This window comes from Rhinolophus sinicus, chromosome 15 (genome assembly GCF_057876585.1).
Source record: "Rhinolophus sinicus isolate RSI-liver-muscle chromosome 15, RSI-T2T, whole genome shotgun sequence".
NCBI classification, from domain to species: domain Eukaryota; kingdom Metazoa; phylum Chordata; class Mammalia; order Chiroptera; family Rhinolophidae; genus Rhinolophus; species Rhinolophus sinicus.
The window spans coordinates 83680021-83699714 of record NC_142515.1 but is presented as its reverse complement, the minus strand read 5'-3'; the positions used below and the strand labels follow the sequence as shown (position 1 = coordinate 83699714).

Below are 19694 nucleotides of genomic sequence, written 5' to 3'. Positions count from 1 at the left end.
TAAGGTATATTATAATTCTGTATGATTACCATCTGCCTTCCCCACCCAACCCAGAGCCCCTCATGATGGGACCTGTGCAGGACAGGGCTTGGCAGGCAGTAGGCGCTCAACACTGACTTCCTGACTCAATGAATGAATGAAGCTGTGAAATGAGGTCTACCTTAATCTTGACTCCTAGAGCTGCTGAGAGGAGCTGAGGAATCAACACTCAGAGGAACCCAGGGTAATGAGTACACAGCAGGCACTCAATAAACACTGGGGCAAGGCTCTGTTAAATAGGGTTGCCTGACCCATTAAGGTAGAGACAGCAACCAGTGCCCCGAACTCCTTCGTATTATACAGACGGGCAAGCAGAGGCCCAGAGAGAAACCTCCTGTGGGCCATTTTCTAGCAGCAGAAACAGAACTCAAATTGGCTTTAACGAAAAGGGAACCTGATGAAAAAAAAAGAAAAGAAAAGAAATCCCAGTGTGGTGGATTTCAGGCATGGCTGAATCCAGGGATTAAGGATCCATCTCTCTCTCTCTGTACTGCTATCCCCCTTGCAGGCTTCTCTTCGAGGAAGGCTCAGCCTTTCCCCATGGAAGCAGGGTGTCCCTTTTCCCATTCACTTCAGCAAGAGTTCCAGGTAAGGCACAATAAATATCTAACTCCTGCTTCTTGGATCCAGGGGGCTATGCCTAGGGGTAAGTGTTTAGCCAACTCTAGGGGCCACCAAACTGCGTCTTGTGCTACTGGGTAGGCCCAAGACCGGGACTGCTGGCATGGGGTCATTTAGCTCCCTGGAGTCTCCATTGTGAGGGGTGGGGATGGAGAGTTCTGGAATTGAGGGGAGTCTGGTCACTCTGGTCTTTTTCATGAGGCTCCTAACCTAGCATCCTCTCCTGTCTGTCCACTTTGCCCTGCCGCTGTCCGGGCCACCTTCTCAGGCTGGAGCCCAGCTCTAAGGTGCTTCCCACCCCGTTTTTAAAAACCTGCCTGTTTTGCAAACTCCGTGGGAGGTGGGCTGGGGCGGAGAGGGCTTGGCCTGGGAGACACGTGGCGCTGCTACCACCTGGTGGCCATGGGGGGAATCCGCGACAACTCATTTAAGGATTGGGGGGGAAAGGCGGGGAAGAGGCAGGAAGCAGCGGATTCAGGGTGTTTATAGGGGTGGGAGACATGGGTCCTGTGCCAGGATTTGGGTGTGAGAAGGAGGGAAGAACCCCAGGTCCTGGCCTGAGCCCATGGAGGACAGCCGACCGACTCCTGGGAGGGGCGGAGGGCGTGGCAGACACAGCCTCACTCTCCCTGGGGTCCCGTCCCTCCCGCTGCCCAGTCCTGACTTTGCAGAGGGATCATCCATCTGTGTCTCGCTCAGAATGGATGTTCTTGGAGGAGCCCAGAAAGGGAGATTGATAAATGCATGTGGAGTGAATGAATGAATGAATTCTCAAGCTCCTATTTGGGGATTTTCAGCAGGAATTCAGGCTTCAACCAGGGGAAAGACACCAAAGAGAAGGCTCATTTATTAAGGCTTAGACCCCCTAACAGCTCTATGAGGAGTCAACATTATCATCACCCCCATCTTACAGGGGAGGAGACTGAGGCTGGGAAGGGGCTATCGTGTCCCCAGGAATGTTAGAGCCCTAGATCCTCTGAACCTGGAAACCTGCAGGGTAGGGGAGAGCTCCCAGACTCCCCATCTAGTGCTGCTGGGATAGAATGCCCAGCTCAGGGTCCTGGGATCAGCTTAGCCTCATTTGGGCCATGCTGCAGTCTATTCCACCCCAACAGGCCAATGACGGTGTTTGTCCCTGCCCAACCTGTCAGGCCCAGCCTGGTGCAGCAGCTTGTTTCATGGCAGTTTCCAAGGTTTCCCTCACAGGACATGTTGCAACAGGTACTGGACAAAGTATGTGTGTGGGGGTGGGGGTGGGGGGGGAGGTGCAATGATGGCAGAGCCTGGGAGGCAGAAATGGGGGTCTGGGTCACTTGGCCGGAGTTTAACTCCCTCCTGTGCTGTGTGGCTTCAGGCGAGCCACTCACCCTCTCTGCACCTTGGTGGTGGTCACATCTATAAAATAGGATATCCATGTACCTCAGACTTCATGTGAGTGTCTGCGTGGAACAGGCTAGGTACGCAATACTCATGTAATCACCAGCCGCCATCATTGCGATCAGCAGTCTTCCTGTTCCCAAGATGAGGTGGATGTTCCCTTCTCTCCCTCAGGCCTCCAGGCCCACATGCTGAGGGCCACTGGGCCTGGGGCTCTGCATTAGGCCTTTTAGGAGCAGTGGCAGTCCAGCTGCCTGGGCAGGGCTGCCCTCCAGACTGTCCTGCTCCCTAGGCCCCAGAGCCCCTGCCTCAGGGTATCCGTATCCTTGCACCTGTCTGCTGTCCTCCAAGGGCAGCTCTGTGTCTAGGGCTGGCTCAGGGACACCCGGAGGCAGCTCCATCTTGTCCTTGAGAGGCCCGGATGTGTCCAGGTCAGGTCCCTCGCCTTTGTCCCAGGGCATGGTCACCACCAGGGCTTCTTCCTCTTCTTCCTCCTCCAGGAAGTCTGCTGGGCTGGTCCACTGCCAAGCCTGCAGAGGGAGGATGAGGCCGAGGCTGTGGGCGGGGCCCTATTTCCCATCCATATAAGGATGGGATGGACCAGGTCCCCACTGGCTAAATTCTCTAAAATCTCGAGACCAATTTGAGGATCCATTGGAAGGACCCCCTCCCGCATTTCTCTTTGGGAAATTGCCCCTGCTTGTCTCTAAGTTGATGTGATCAGGGCTATGACCCTAGCCCAGCCAGTCAGATCACTCCATGCCCCTGGTTTCTGCCACAGGCTCAGGGATGGGCATGTGATCCATGTTGGGCCAATCAGTGATGACCCTGAGAGTTTTGCTCCAGTCATGGAGAAAATAGACATTCTCTTCCATGGGGGAAGGCTGAGCATGACTGGGAGAGATGCCCGTAGAAAGGACAGCAACACAGAGAGATGGATTCCTAGTTCCTGCATCCAACCATGCCTAAAGCTCACCACCCTGGGATTTTTTTCCATCAGATTCCCATTGGGTTGAAGCCACTCTGAGTTCTGTTTCTGCTGCTAGGAAATGGCCCACAGGAGGTTCCTCTTTGGGCCTCTGCTTTCCTGTATGTAAAATAGGACAGGTTTTTGGAGTCCCTACCTTAGTGGGTTGGGGGAGAATAAAACAAGCTAATACATGACCATTACTCAGCAGAGCCTTGGCCCAGAGTATGGACCCAATACACAGGACTTGGGATTAGGAAAAAAAACGTCTTACCTGCTTCCCCTGGCTTCCAGGAAACTCAACAGCAGTGCTGGCATGGGGTGTGGGCAGGGGTGGGCACAGGTGCCGAAAGGCCCTGGGGAGGGAGGCAAGCCGGTCAGAGGAGCAGTGCTTCTGTCTGTTTTTTACTATTTCATTGTTCAGACTTATATTTTTCATCTTCATTAGGTTACAAAGGGAGTGAGGATATGGATTGGGGGAGGGGAGTGCAGGAATCCAACAGACTGGGGGTCACATCTCAGCTCTGCCCCCACTGCTGGATGCCCTGACCATCAGGGCCTCAGTTTCCTCATCTGTAAAATGGGCACAAATCCCTACTTGGTGTGAGCAGTTATTACTATTACTATTATTATCGCTATTGTCAGGGGATCGTGTCAAGGAGAGGGTGCAAGTTACCTGTTCAGGCTGAGGTACACAAGGGCGCCCAGGAGGAGGATGCTCAGGAAGCTCCCCAGAGATATGAGGATAATGGACAAAATGGACAACTGGAAAACCTGGATTTCTTGGGGGCAGGAGAGCTTGGGTTAGGGAAAGGATACCTCCTGCCTCTAGTCAGGGAGGGAGCTGGGTAGGCCAGACCCTCCATCAACTTGCTGCTAAACCTAGCACACCATGGGCCCCACAATGCCTCAGTTTCCTTGTCTGTGAAGTGGGAGACCAGGGGATCCACCTGCCCTGTGACTGCAGGATAAAGGCCTGGAACACAGGAAGTGCTCAGAACTCTGTAGCTCCCCTGGACACAGGGTTGCCCACCCCACACCAAACCGGACTTATTGGTTCATTCTCTTGGGAACAGAATTCATTGCAAGGGCAACAGGCAGGGACCATGGCAGGAACAGGGATCATTTCATCTCTAAATCTCTCACAGCCACACACCCTGACAATGGAACCCACCTCCTTATCTTTGTGTTGAGGATGACGGACACTCATTCATTCATATGCATTCATTCACTTATTCAAAAAACAGTCTCCCTGCTCCCTCCTCTTCTCCAGGAGCCCCCAGTTGGGGGAGGCAGAGCCAGACACAGACACCTCCATGCACTCCCAAGGTGTCAGGTGTGGAGGAGGGGCAGTCACAGTTGTGGGGAACCCAGAAGGAAGCACAGAATGCTTCCTGGAGGAGGGAGCTTTTCGGCTCTGTTTTGAAGGATGAATAAGAGTTTGACAACAAGGAGAACAAACATTCCAGGAGGAGGGGCCCTCATGATCAAGGCCACAGGAGTATGAGAGAAGGTTCAAGGGGGAAACTATAGGAGACAAGGCTGGTGGAGGCAGTAGGAGCAGATCAGGCTGGGACTTTCTCCGGAGGGCAACACATGGAGGGTGGGACTGCTCGTAGATGCAGATGCGGATGGGATGAGGCAGTGCATGCTGCATACATACTCACGCCCTGCCCCTGTCCCGCGCCTCACCCATATGGAAGTGTCGGGGCTGGCTCCAGGCGCCCTTCATTGTTGCCGTGTCTGCTCGCACCTGCACGCTGTAGTTTGCACCAGCCCCTAAGCAACCTCGAAGGATGACCTGGGTCTCTGTGGCATTCACGGACAGCTCTGCAGGGAGGAGGCAGCCATGGGTCCCTGGATCCCCTTCACTCCTAGGAAGCCAGTCTCAGGTGGTGGGTTGTCCCGAGTCCCTCCCAGCTGGGATGTCACACCATGGGAATCAAGTTGCTGATACATCTGAGGGATTGCCATCTATGCGCCTGGCATATCAGGAGCACTTGGCCAATGCCCACGGGGAGTTCTCTGGATGTCTAAAAGGGGCAGTCAAGACCCTTGAGTCCAACTCTCTTGTGTTATTTGGGGAAAACCAGGCCCAGAGAGGGGCAGTGAGGTGCCCAGGGTCACACAGCAAGGTGGAACTCAAGCCTAGACTCCTTCCTCCCCCACATACCAGACACCTGGTTGCTGTCTTTATTTTGGCAGCGAATGACATACTCCGTCAGGACGCCAGGGCAGGTGCTCAGCGGGGACGGCTTCCAGTCCACAGAGACAAAGTCCAGGCCACCTTTACTCACCAACACGTCCTGAGGGATCCCGGCCACAGAGGCTGCAGCCAGTACCATTGCCACAGTCAGCTCTAAAAGCACTGGTTGAACACTTCCAGCCCAGCACTGTCCAGGTAACCTTGGCCACAGAATCCCAGCTCCACCACTCAGGCCCTTTCACTTCCCCTCTTTGAACCTCAGTTTTCTTATCTGTGAAATGGGGCAATGCCTCTCAGGGTATCGTACGAGTCAACTGAGCTGACTCTACGTGTCCAGCTTCTGGCCAAGACCCGACACACAGTAGGTTCCTCTAAATGCTTATTCCATCCTCCTGACCCCCAAGACCACCGCTGAGTCCCCTGAGGATATCCACCTGCAGGCTTGGGTCACTTACCATTGCCCCCAAAGTGGTAAGCAGACAAGAGGGTGTACCATGAGTTGGGCTTCTCTGGGCGTGAAGAGGCGAAGATGATGATGTGGTAACATGTCGTCTGCTGCATTGCCCCAGAAGCTTGGCTCCAGTGGTGGGTTACTGGAAGAATTAGCAAGGGCCAGGCCAGTTAATAGTTTGTGTTCCCACCTCTGCACCATTGCACTGGCTGTGCCATCTGCCAGGAACTCCCAGAGCACTCCTACTCATGCTTCAAAATCCTTGCAACAATGTCCCCTCCTCTATGATCCCTTCCCTATGCCATCCCCAACCCATCCCTACCCTCTCCAACCCAGCCCGTATTCCACGGGGCAGGGGTATCTGTATCCAGCTCTCTCTCCCCAAGCTGGGAGCTCTGTGAGCGACAGGTTGAAGCTGGGGTTTCCCGCAGCCCCGGCCAGGCCCACGGCAAGAAGTGGGAGAATGAGAGCCTGCCTGGGCCATATGGCACTTCCTCTTTTCCTCCAGAGACCTCGTTAATTTGCCACCAGTATCTTGCTAGCTGCCACCTTCCCTGGCGAGGGTGAATGTTTAAGAAACACCCTGGAATGTGAGACTCATTACCCGCCTGGGAATCACCTGCCCAGGGCCTGACACCACAAGTTCCCAGCGGGAGGCTTCAGCTTGCATGGGGGTGGAGGGTCTGAGTCTTGGGCTGTCACCACCTCTTTGTGATTCAAGCAAGTGGCAAGACCTCTCTGGGCCTCAGACACCATGTACAGTCCCTGTAGGTCTGAGCTGACCCAGAACTCTAACAGAGGACGTAGAGTCAGATGGAGGGCAAGTGCCATCATGGTACCCATTCCAGTAGGGTCCTGGTCTTTGGGCGTAGTCAGGGTGCAGTTGGCAGTACTCCCGTCCTGGCCCTGCGGCTGCCACTCAATACAGTACGTCAGACCCGAGGCCTGGGCTGGCCAACGCATAGTGGTCCCACTGGTCCTGACACTGATATTCAGAGCTCTTGGTTCTGGAAGGAGACAGGGAAGCACATCAGGACAGCTGCCTCAGTCTACCCACCGCAAGGCTCTCGTAGCCCCTCTCCACCTCCTCACCCAGCTCTACCCCGTAGGGCCTGGATTGTTTCCCCACACTGAGGGCTGCAGAGTGGGGGACTGGGCACAGAGGGGACCAATGGGTGGTTTGAATGAGTTTACTCCTCCCCCAAACTGACCACAGCTTCCCTGCCAGTACAACCCCATCAATGCTCCCTGGACGGACACAATCCCTTGCTCCAGCGATGCCTGGCCACTCCCGCCCGCCTCACCCCTCAGTGGGCGGCGCCTGACTAGAGCTTAGACTCCGAGGATGCCCCCACTCAGTCCCCGGGGTGCATCTCTCCCATTCCCTAGAACAAGGGCATCTGCAGCCACCTCAGAGAGGTAGGTGCTGCTTCCAATTCTGGAGACAATAACTACCATTTACTGAACACCAACCGTACGCACCAGGCCAGTGCCGAGCACTTTACAGACACCATTTGGCTAGGCAGTGGGACTATGGTCACCCCAATAATACAGAAACTGAGGCTCAGAGAGAGAAAGACACTAGCCCAATGTCATACAGTGAGGCCATGGCCCAAACCAAGCCAGAGGCTGGCAGACTCACTGCTGTGCCACCTTGGCAAGTGGCTTCACCTGTCTGAGCCTCGGTTTTCTCAGCTCTGAAATGGGCATCATCATAGCAGCCCTGCCCTTGCAGGATTGTTGGGTGCCCAGCAGGGCTGGGACCAGGTGAGATGAGCGAGGCACTCATCTCAGGCACCAAATTCAAGGAGGCAAGGAGGAGAACTCAATCATCAAGAGAAACAATGCCTTAATGCAATTTTAAAAAAATCAAATTAATGCAAAAATATGTGATGAGCATTATTCATAATTGCAAAAATGTAGATCAGTGGATAAACAAATAAACAAAATGTGGCCCATCCTCACAATGGAATATTACTCAGTCGTAAAAAGTACTGAGGCACTGACACGCACTACAATATAGATGAACCTCGAAAATATGATGCTGAGTGAGAGAAGCCAGATTCAAAAGGCCACATAGTGTGTGATCCCATTGATATGAAATGTCCAGAATAGGCAAATCCATAGAGACGGAAAGTAGATTAGTGGTTGCCAGGGGCCGGGGAGAGGGGGAGTGGGAAGTGACTGCTAATGGGAATGAAGTTTCATTTGGGGGTGATAGAAATGTTCTGGAATTAGAGATGGTGGTTGAACATTGTGAATTCACTAAATGCCATTGGATTGCACATATTAAAATGGTAAATTTTGCTATGTGAATTTCACCTTGAAAAAAATATATGTGTGTACACAGAGTCAAAAATGTGTACACATTTTAAGAAAGGAAAAAACTACTAAAATTGTGATACTCAATATGTACCAATAATAAAGATAAATACAAGTCACGTGTGACTTCTGCAATTACAAGAGGTGCTCAGCGTGGTTACCATCAGCATCCAGACACTTCTGATTGTGGCAAACTACTGCTTGAGCAATGTTGACCAAAGTGTCCATCTGTATACATTTTTTTTGGCACCCCCGGTACATACAAGGTGTGCTCAAACAATATGGTGAATGTTTAAATTAAAAAAACAATTATTAAAAAACAAACAAACAAAAAAACACACAATTATTACAGTAAAAGACACATTGCCATTAATGCCCTCTCAAAATATTCCCCCTTGCTTGGAACACACTTATCCCACCGTTCTTGCCACTTTCTGAAGCAGTTCTGGAAATCCTCTTTCGTGAGTGTCTTCAGTTGCACTGTTGTGGCTGCCTCAATATCCTGAATCGATTCAAAACGTTCACCTTTTCATGGTCATTTTGACTTTGGGGAAGAGCAAGAAGTCATATGGTGCCAGATCCGGTGAATAACGTGGATGAGGACACACTGTAATGTTTTTATTTGACAGAAATCGCCATACCAGAAGCGTTGTGATCAAAACATATGGTGAATGCTGCTGCCGAGTGCCAGCCAATGGAAAGGCAGGGATCTTCAATACGGGAAGCGGCGCATCAAACCTTAGCAACAGTGTGTGACAAGTTTCAACTTGTTTGGTGCTGTCGGTTGAGTTTGAGCTACGGTTGAGAGAAGTTGTATTTTAAAGTGTGCCGTAAATCATCCTCCATCATGACAACGTTCTGTATCACATATTGCTTCTGGTACATGGCAATTTCTGTTAAATGAAAACATTGCAGTGTGTCCTCATCCACCTTATTCACTGGGTCTGGTACCATACAACTTCTGGCTCTTCCCCAAAGTCAAAATGATTCAGGACATCAAGGCAGCCAAGACAGAGCAACTAAAGACATGAAAGAGGACTTCCAGAACTGCTTCAGAAAGTGGCAAGAATGATGGGATAAGTGTGTTCAAAGCGAGGGACAGTATTTTGAAGGGGATTAATGGCAATGTGTCATTTAATGTAATAAATATTTTTAATTTAAACATTCACCGTAGTTTTGATCACACCTTGTACATATATACATAATTATAAATCTTTTATATTTTATATGTAAATATATGTATATATTTAATATATGTGTATATATATATATATATATATATATATATATAGAACAAAATATCAAGATTTTAAATGAAGATAGGATCAACTCTGTACTTGCGTGATCCTGCCTCACTCGCCACATCCTTTTCCTAGCCCATGTCCCAATAAAACTTTATTTATAAAACAGGCAGTTGGCCTTGGCTGTAGTTTGCAGTGAGGATTTTTCAAAATATTGCATTAAAATGTTATGTATCCTGATTACTGACTTTTGATACACCCCTAAATTAGACAGCCCCTTAAATTTTTGTGCCTCGCCCACTTCCCCCTAGTCTAGCTGAGGCTCAGAGTAGGTGCTCGCCTCTGAGGGGACCTCCCGTAGCCCTCCCCAACTGAAGGAGGCACCTGTGTATGTGTCGGCAGGAATATGCAATGACTGGTTGGGGCCTGGGCCGAAGCGATTACAGGAGAAGACAGCTAGGTCGTAGGCAGCACCCGAGAGGTGAAGCGTTTTTCTGAAGCGCATGGTCTTTGTGGCCTGGGCCTTACAGGGGCAGGACAGCATGTGCAGGTGGAGGTGGTAGGTCACCTCTGCGCCAGACTTGGGCCCACGGCAGCCTTCTGGAAGCTGGAGCTGAGGCCGCTGTCATGAATAGGAGAGATGGTTTATGGGGACCTGAACATGCTCATTGTCCCCACGGGCTGACATCAGGGCACAGCCCATGAACTCAGACTCATCCACAGGCCACAGCCAATGACAGGCACCAAAGATTTTAAAAATAATAAACCCCAGTGCTGGCAAGTGCATGCTCCAGTGCATGTTGGGGTTTTTTAGGGCTGGGCAAGGGGATGGCATAATTTTACCACAATGTAAACAAAAATCTGAAAACAACTCTTGGAGTTATTTCCCAGCAGATAGGCACTTGGGCAGGAGGAGGCCCCGCTGGCAGGGCTAGGGACAAATGCTGACAGTCACCACACCCCTCCCTCCACCTGGGCCACATCTCCACTCCGGAGCTGCCCAGGCTCCAGTTTCCTGTGTCATTCGGGAAAATATCTTCATGACACAGTCACTTTCACCTGTCAACTCCTTGTGCAGCTTGAAAAGAATAAAACCCACCAAACGAATTGGAAAAAGGAAGATTGAGAAATGTTTTCTTTTTAGATTATGGATTCACCCCAACTTACAAAGTGAAACTTTCTCACAGACACCTGTCACTAATTTTCACTGATTTCTCCTGCTGCCTTATTTTGAACACTTGTCACCTTGTTTCTATCGCTTGTTGCCTTAGTTCTACTGAGAGCCAGGAAAAAAGTTTTCCATCTTTGGATCCAGTGACTTCAATTTTTTTCTAATAAAAGGAATTCAAATGAGAGGAAACTTTGGAAGTGAAGGAGCTTCCCTGTAGACGTATTGTGATGGCCCACTGGGGACCTAGCTGGGTCAGTTATGGTGAAGCCAGTGGGTGAACTACGTCATGGTTTTACCCCTGACTCAGGCAACAAATTTTCCTTCTGTGCCTCAGTTTCCTTCTCTGTAAAATGGGTTTAATTAGACTGTACTAATGGGTTGTTTTGGGGACTTCAAAGAAATCATCTCCCATCCAGACCAACACAAATGACCCCTTCCTAGCTTTCCAGCATTCACCAGAGCCCTCCGCCCCACAGTCTGTTCCCCTGATGGTAGCCAGCGGGAGCCTGTGAACACCCGAGTCCAGCCATATCCCTCTTTTGTACACACACCCTCCATGGTTCCCCACCACCTGTAGAGTTAAACCCACAGTCCTTCCTGTCCCTGCACCTCCACGTCTTGTCTCCCTCCATCTCCCGCTTGCACTCCCCAGCTCCAGCCTCTGGCCTCTTTCCCCCCATTCCCAGGCCACGGCACAGCCTTGCCAGATAGGCCCATTACCTGCACCTGCAGGGTCACTCGCCTTGTCCCATTTGAGGCAAGCGGCTCCACCAAGAACCTCACCTCGGGCTGTGGGGGGGTTCCTGCCGTGAGACAGCAAGACAGTGACATTAGAGGGGATGGAGGTGCCCTTCCTCACAACCTCCTTCACACCTTGGGTGGGGCCTGGGGACCATTTCTTCCCTCCCATGAGACACAGGATTCCATGGGTTCTTAAATACTTTTCCAAACCTGAAAACATAGATACGTTCCACAACATGAATATACTTAATGCGATGGAACTGCACACTGAAGAATGGGTCACATGGTGCATTTTATGTTATGCGTTTTTGACCACAATGTAAAGAAAAATCTGAAAACAATTCTTGGAGTTATTTCCCAGCAGATAGGCACTTGGGCAGGAGGAGACCCCCGCTGGCAGGGCTAGGGACAAATGCTGACAGTCACCACACCCCTCCCTCCACCTGGGCCACATCTCCACTCCGGAGCTGCCCAGGCTCCAGTTTCCTGTGTCATTTGGGAAAATATCTTCATGACACAGTCACTTTCACCTGTCAACTCCTTGTGCAGCTTTAAAAGAATAAAACCCACCAAATGAATTGGAAAAAGGACGATTGAGAAATGTTTTCTTTTTAGATTATGGATTCACCCCAATTTACAAAGTGAAACTTCCTCACGGCCACCTGTCACTTATTTTCACTAATTTCTCCTGCTGCCTTATTTTGAACACCTGTCACCCTGTTTCTAACGCTTGTTCCCTTCATTCTAATACCCTCTGTCCCCATTCCCGTGGCTCTGGGCGCTCTCACCAGGGGGGACACACACAGGGCGGCTCCAGCTGCTCCAGGGACTTGCTGAGGCCCCTGGCCTGGGCCGCTGCCGTCGCCGTAGCTGGAATTCCTGCGCTGTGTCTATCTCCAAGGGGCAGAGGCATGACTCTGGGGGGGGGGAAACAGGACAAACATCAGGCCAAGGGGCTGTCCTATACTTGGGGGTGCATAGGGCATGGCACTGGTCACTTAGCTGTTGTGCATTTATTGAGTGCTAACTGTATGCATGCGCGTACTAAGAGCCAACTGTGTGTGGGCCCTGAGGACATGGCAAGAATAGGCCAGGGCATGTCCTCTTGGGGCCTCAAGGATCACTCTCTTCTTCCCCTTTCCCAGGTTTGAGTCACAACAAGGCCATCTTTTGGGATGTGACTTTAGCCTACGGCCTCTCACCCCCAAGCCTTGATTTCCTCACCTGTGAAGTGGGACTAATCCATTACTGAACGACAAGGTGGGACAATGGCTACACAAAGAATTTAGCACTGGCCTGGCACACAGTAGGTGCTCAGTTAATGCAAACTTGCCGCAGCTGTTGCTCTTACCACCGTTGTTCTCACCGAAGTCAGCATCATCCTGACGTTGGCAGTTGCCCTAGGATGAGACCATATTTATATATTGTTTTCCATTTTGGTGTTGAAAAAATCTCGGCTCTTTTGAAATGTTAAGCAATTATTTTACTAAGTGTAACATGGAATCCTGGCCTGGATCCAAGAGCAAAAGGAGGACCTTCTTGGGAAGGCGGGGGGCATCCAATAACCTCTGGAGTTTCGTTCATAGTGATGTATCCTGTTCATCTCAGTTGGGGATATAAGATGTTATTAATACTAAGAGGGAAGCTGGGGGGAAGGTGCTATGGGAGCTCTTTCTATTTCTTTGTAACTCTTCTGAAAATCTAAGGTTATTCCAAAATGAAACATTTATTTAAAAGAATTATTTTCGTAGGCAACATTTATTTTATAATTTCCTAAAAACTGATTTTAGGAGGAAAAACCTGTTTGTAATGTTAGGGATCAAGAGAGCCCAGACCCAACCTGCCCCACGCTCCCCATGTGACCCTAAGAGGTCCTGAGACTCAGTTTCCTCATCTACAAAGGGGGCTGAGAGAGTCTGTGCTTAAGGGACGGGAAATAAAACATACAGAGAGGTCCCATGTGATGGGCCACTGATTACTCTGAACCCATTCACCTGATGGGAAACTGAGACTCAGGGAGGGACCCAACATTTGGAGCAATGGAGGGGCTAAAGCTAAGGCAACTCCCTGCCCTTGTGATGCTGCCAGTCCGAGGGAGGAGGAGATTGGCCGCAATTCAGAGGCTGCGGGTCTCTCCCTCAAACCGGGGACTCCTTAGGGGCTGGGGCAAGGCTGAGGTTTCTTGCAGGTGTAGGCTTATCTGTTTGGGTGGTGGGGGAACAGAGCAGGGAAAAGACAGTAGCTGAAGAATGAATAAAGGTCCAAAGGAGACATACAGATGGCCAGCAGGTACATGAGAAGATGCTCAATATCACCAATCATTAGGGAAACGCAAATCAAAACCACAGTGAGGTACCACCTCACATCTGTTTGAATGGGTATCATCAAAGAGGCAAGCGATGATAAATGCAGGTGAGGATGTGGAGAAAAGGGAATGCTCGCACACTCTTGGTGGGATTGTAAATTTATGCAGCCACTATGGAAAACAGCATGGAGGTTCCTCAGAAAATTAAAAATAGAACTACCTTATGACCCAGTGACTCCACTCCCGGGAATTTATCTGAAGGAAGCAAAAACACTAACTCGAAAAGACATATGTACCTCTATGTTCATTGCAACATTATTTACAATAACTAAGACATGGACACAACCAAGGTGTCCATAGATGGATGAATGGATAAAGAACATGTGATATATGTACATACAATGAAATATTATTCAGCCATAAAAAGAAGGAAATCTTGCTATTTGTAACATCACGGATGAACCTGGAGGGCATTATGCTGAGGTAAGTCAAACTGACAAAGACAAATACCATATGATCTCACTTATATGTGGAATCTAAAAAAACAAAACAAACAAACAAAAATTCATAGATACAGAGAACAGATTCATTGTTGCCAGAGGCAGGGAGTTGGGGTTGGAGGATAGGCAAAATGGGTGAGGGTGGTTAAAAGATACAAACTTCCAGTTATAAATAAATAAGTCATGGGGATGTAACGCACATGGTCACTATAGTTAATAATATTGTGTTGCTATTGAAAGTTGCTACGAGAGTAGACCTTAAAGTTTTCATCACAAGAAAAAAAATCTGTAACTATGTCTGGTGTTGGAAGTTAACTAGACTTATTGTGGTGGTCATTTTGCAATATGTACAAAGATTGAATCATCATATCATACACCTGGAACTAATGTTATATGTCAATTACATCTGAATTTTAAAAAAAAGAAGGGAGGGAGGAAGGAATGGGTGAAAGGGCAGCTTCCTGGAATAGGTGGCCCTTGAGCTGGATCCTGAGGATGGGTTGTATTCACATGTGTTCAGATGGAGAAGGGGGCAAGCAGGTAGAGAGAACTTCATGTGCAAAGGCAAGGAGGCTGGAAATGGGTACGACGGCCATTCCAGGAGGGTGCCAGAGGACACATGAGTCAAGTGAGGGCCCCTAGGTCTGGCTTTGGAGGGAGAGGTCTGTGCCCACTCCGGACCTGGGGAATAAACTCACCAATTTCCACGGGCTGCCGGGTGTCCGGTGCCGGAACTGCAACTCAGCGCCATCCTGGCGGGCTGGGGTCTCCCACTCCATGAGCAGCTGCCCTGCTGACATTGACACCTTGATGTCTCCTGATGGAGGAGGGTCGTATTTAACTGGAAACAAAGATGGGGGTTGGAAGGGGAAGCCGGCATGCGTGTGAGTTTTTGGTCCTGAAAATCCCATGAAATCTGCCCATACCCCTCCCAGCCAGGGTAGGCAACTGAGTCCCCCAAACATGAATCAGGGACACCCTTGCAGGTCCCACGTAAGCCTGGGATTCTATGGGTCAAAGAGTCAAAATTTAGACACAGGATCCTGTTAGTGAAGTGATCTTTAAAACATTAATACTCATCACTGGCAAGGTTGTGGTGACAGGCACTTTTGTCAATTGCTGACAAGAGGGTAATTCATGGATTCTATTTTTCTAAAGGACTATTAGGGAAATCTTACTCATTTTTTAGCCTCACTTCAAGCAACCTGATCTAAGGAGAGACAGCTATCATTCTTTCTGCATCTTCGCATTCCATGCCTGATTCTACCTCAGGGCCTTTGCACTCGCTGTGAAACACACTTCCCCGCCTGGAACACACTTCCCCACCTTTCTTCCTGCTTTATTCATTTTGTCTTTCGGGACTCAGCTTGAGCTGGAGGCCTCCCTTGACCTCCTGGCAGTGTCTCATCATGTATAGTGATCACATCTCGTCTGTCAGCCCCACTTGAATTTGGGTTCCATGAAGGCAGAGGCAAGGCTGGGATTAGGGTGAGGTGTGTGCGGCAAGGTTGTACAAACACAGGGTCAGATCCTGTCTTTATTTAAAATGTTCATATGTTGCTCATCATGGATATTTTTGCATTAATTTTGAATTTTAAAAATATTGCCTTACAATGTTGTTTATATTGACAACTGAGGGATTTTTTGGCACCACCTTAAAATTTTGTACCCAAGGTGGTGCCTCTCTCACTTCACTCTGGTCCTACCCAGCCTTAGGCTGTGACCTCTGTTGACCTTGCCCCTGGCCCCTATGGCTCAGCATGGTACACAGGTAGTGGCTCAATGACTACACACTAAATGCATGTTGTTGACTCATAAAAACAGAGTTTAAAGACACAACAGGGTCCTGGCACCATCGCAGTGTCAGGGACAAACCAGAAGCAATCTGAGTGTCCAGCAGTAGGTGATAGGTAAGGAGACCATGAAAGACTGCCAAGTCACACAACAGTGTCTGATGTGTGAAAAGCTGGAATTTTCAAGCACTTTGCCCAGGGCTAAGAATCCCCCCAGGTCTAGGCTTGGGGACCAGAGACATCTCTGCAAGAGGAAGAGGCAGAGGGGAGGAGAAGGAAAATAGGGTGCTGACCGGAGTTGTAGAGATTCAGGGTAATCTCAGGCGACTTCTCTGTCCGGTTGGTGACCCAGGATTCCACCCAGAGCGTGACAGTGTGGAGCACAGATACACCATCCTGGTCGGAGAACTGCAGCTTGGTGGCTGAGCCTGCAGCGAAGTAGCAGCAGCGCCCAGACTTGAGGCTGAGGGAAGAAGTGGTACTGAATCTGAGGTCCTAGTGGACCCCATAATGTCTCAGCAGCCACAGCAGACAGTGTGCATCACATCCCTGTATCCTTCTTTGCCCCTTTGACTCCCCTTCCCAGCCTAGGGGTTTTTGGGGGATCAGCCTAGGACTGAGCAGCTTGGGAGACCCCAAGTCTTCCAACATGAGTGGCCACAGAGGGAAGGAAGAAATGAATGGATGAATGAATGGATGAATGAATAAGTGAGAGGGTGAGGACGAAGGAAGGACTAGAGGGACCCTGACGGCTGCCCAACCGGGATGTCCACCCATGTTGAACCTCCCACAACACAGACTTCCGCCCTCCCTGCTCACTTGAGAAACCGAGGCTCAGGAAGAGGTAAAGACCAGCCCTGGGCTGTAAAGTCAGGAGTATGGGGTCAGGAGCAACAGCGGCATGGTGGGTGAATGTTTGGGGTCTGAGAAGGGGTCCTCACCAGCACCTCAGGAAGTGGCTGACCCCGGCTGCAGGGCCATCATACTCCCAGGAGCATTCAAAACCGGCATCAAATATACGGTAGCAGCTGAGATCTCTGGGGCCCGAGGCTGAGTCTGGAGGAGATCCTGGAGGTTTGAGGACAGATCAGAATAGGGGAGGAGGCTCCGTGCTGACACATCCTTGGGATGAATCTTCGTGACACTGATGTCATCTGGTGTCACTGCAGCCTGAATGGCTCCCAGGACCCTGCTGTGCCCTTCCCACCTGTCTCTGGCCATCTCCCCTGATCCCCCTGCTGCAGCCACACCAGTCTCCTCATGGGTCCTCAAACACATCAGACTTACTCTGGCCTCAGGGCCTTTGCTCTGCCCTTCCCCCAGATCTTGACATTCTAGTTTCTTCTTCAGTGTCACCTCCCCCACCAGCAGCCAACCGGAAGTAGCCCCCTCCCTCTCCATCCTCCACCCTGCTCTGTGCATATCATGACAGGCAGTGTATGCATTTATTTATCTGTTGTCTACCTCCCGCACGCAGCTGTCACCCTAGGAGGACAGTTGAGCTTACAGCTGATTCCTTCTTGGCTAGGACTACGTGTGCACATAGTAGGTGCTCAGCAAATAGTTCTTGAACAAAAGAATGGAAGATGTGCCTGCTCAGTGGCAGACCCTTAGTAGTGCATTACAAGCCTAAATGTTCCAGCAAGGTCTGCCTGGGGGAGGGGGAATTAAAAATTCAAAATATTTAACAGCTACTTAGCCCCATGTGTTGACTAATCTGAACAGATGCAGACACCATTCCTGTGACCCTCCTAGGGAGAAGGCCAGGCTCAGAGAGGGTGACCGCTCCAGGACATAAGAGCTTGGGTGGGCGCTCCCAAGACCCTAGGTGGGCCCAAATCTTTGTCTGGGCAGGAGGAAACTGAGGGAGGAACCGCTTGGGATTCATCAATCAGAGCCCAGCACAACTCCCCCCCACACACACACACACAGTGGGGAGCTGCCCCCACCTGAGTCTGCATCCGGATATGGTGGGTCCTGAAAACAGCACCTACTGGTACCACAGGCTTCAGCTGTAAAGATAATGAAGAGATAATGACAGTCCCACCTTTCACTGCATGGGGAATGGGGCTCAGCCTGGGGATTGGTAAAGTGACCATCTACCTGCCCACCCACTTTCCCATCTATGCACCCACCTACGCATCCATCCATCCACCCATCCATCCACCCATCCTTGCATGCATGAATCCACCCAGCCAACTATCCATCCATCTACCCACATACCCACCCATCAACCTCTGGGGCTGCTCCTCCACAGCAATCCAGGGTCTACTGAACCCTTCTCTGTCACTGGTCTCCAGCCCTGCCTGACACCCAAAGGCCCTGAAACCTTGTTAATCCCCAGTTTACAGAGAGGAAAACTGAGGCACAGAGAGGCAAAAGGTTACACAGCAGGAACAGCAGAGCTGGGGTGAGAGTCCGAACCCATCCATCCACAGGAAGCGGGGCCCCTTCCACCCAATTCTACAAGATGGAGGGAGAGTATATATATATATAATACTATGTTAGATATATCTATCATATACATATGTGCTCATTATCCCTTCCTTAACGATTTCTCGTTGAACTCTGGGAGGTGGGAAAGGTTCAAAGATCCAGCCCATTCCACATGAGACAAAATCAAGACCAGAAGGGAGATGTCCAAATCTGACCCCAGAAGCCATGATCACTGATTATCCATTTGACAGAGAGAGAAAGACAAGCACAGAGACACAAAACCAACTCAGGAACCGGGTCTGGGGCCCTCCACACACATGCCCCCCAGCAAAAAAAAAAAAAAGCCATAGTGCCAGGATGGGGGACTCACCGCCCTGCTCAGGGAGCAGGAGAAGGAGGAGAGGGACCAGCCTGGCCACCAGCTGCCCCATTGGGTCCACGCAGAGGCCTGTGGCCCCAGACGAACTTCTGAGCTGCCAGTGAGGCCCCAAGTGCCCTGTCCATGCCCCAGAACACGTTGAAACTGAGCAAGAAAGAAGATCAAAGAGATCTAAAAAAAAAAAAAAAAAGTTAGGTTTCATGGCCCCTCCTGGGCAAGTCAAAGTGAAAGAGAAACCCAGGAAGTCAGCTCGGTGGGAGTCATGGCCTCATCTCAGCCACAAATGCACCCATGGGACAAGTCAGACCAAGACCCCAGGTCTGAGGTTCTGCTCTGCTGGCCCCAGACCCAAGCTGGACACCAGGAACCGGCCTCTTGGGTGGCCTGGGGCTCTGTGCTCTTGGATGAGTCTCTAGCCCTCTGAGACTCAGGAGCTCCTTGGATGTCTAAGGTCCCTCTCCCAACAAATTGTTATGAGGTGCTTGCTGTATGCTAAGCTGCACAAAATTCCCACCTCCCCATTTCCCAAACTCCAGCCTCAGGACACCCTGGGTCCTGGCTCCTAAAGAGTCTCCTGGCTTCCTTTAGACTCAAATTAGTCTGATCTCTGTTTCTCAGCCTCTGGGGGTCTCAATGTCTCACCTTCTCTCCCCACTATCAACAAAGGCCCAAAATGTCCATGGAGAAGATTCATGCTACAATGTGGATGAACCTCAAAACCATGATGCTGTGAGAGAAGCCAAATACAAAACACCACATGGTGAAATGTCCAGAACAGGCAAATCCATAGAGACAGAAAGCAGATTAGTGGTTGTTAGGGGCTGAGGGAGGAGGAATGGGGAGGGACTACTCATGAGGATGGGGGTGTCCTTTTGGGTGATGAAATGTTCTGAAACTAGACAGAAGTGCTGATTGCACAACATAGTGAATGTGCTAAATGCCACTGAATTGTACATTTTTAAATGGTTCATTTCATGTTATGCGAGTTTCACCTAAAAAAAAATGTTCCTGGGACTGAGAAGCAGGATGAAGGTCTCTGCTGGGAGAGAGCATCTGGGGAAACTGAGGCCCAGGTGGGTGGGAAGGAGGCCCCTCTTCTGAACAACTGCAGGCTCCCAGTCTCGAAGGGGTAGCTGGGCCACTCA

General features: G+C 50.2%; 1 protein-coding gene across 5 annotated transcripts; it reads right to left on the bottom strand.

Moving 5' to 3' along the window:
- Window positions 1-1483: 1483 nt before the first annotated feature.
- Window positions 1484-19329, bottom strand: IL12RB1 (interleukin 12 receptor subunit beta 1). Of its 5 annotated transcripts, none has more exons than XM_019737077.3 (17): window positions 19192-19329; window positions 18541-18720; window positions 17684-17746; window positions 16676-16802; window positions 16028-16197; window positions 14640-14782; window positions 12488-12536; window positions 11925-12053; window positions 11116-11198; window positions 9609-9846; window positions 6501-6668; window positions 5666-5803; window positions 5178-5333; window positions 4697-4834; window positions 3681-3786; window positions 3279-3360; window positions 1484-2567 (listed from the first exon to the last, which is right to left on the bottom strand). In XM_019737077.3, the coding sequence occupies exons 1-17, from the start codon at window positions 19241-19243 to the stop codon at window positions 2208-2210; spliced, it is 2382 nt and encodes a 793-aa protein (XP_019592636.3). In that variant the 5' UTR covers window positions 19244-19329; the 3' UTR covers window positions 1484-2207. The 5 variants fall into 5 exon arrangements, with proteins under 5 accessions (XP_019592636.3, XP_019592638.3, XP_019592640.3 ...); XM_074337895.2 differs by having other exon boundaries at window positions 2432-2567; window positions 3681-3778; XM_019737079.3 differs by lacking the exon at window positions 5178-5333.
- Between the last annotated feature and the right edge of the window lie 365 nt (window positions 19330-19694).

Coding starts and splice junctions, on each gene's coding strand:
- IL12RB1 (XM_019737077.3), bottom strand. CDS start 19,243: ATGAATCTTCTCCATGGACATTTTGGGCCTTTGTTGATAGTGGGGAGA. Junction 12,537..14,639: donor CCGGCAGCCCGTGGAAATTG/GTGAGTTTATTC, acceptor GTCTCATCCTAG/GGCAACTGCCAACGTCAGGA. Junction 12,054..12,487: donor CTTCGGTGAGAACAACGGTG/GTAAGAGCAACA, acceptor CCCCCCCCCCAG/AGTCATGCCTCTGCCCCTTG.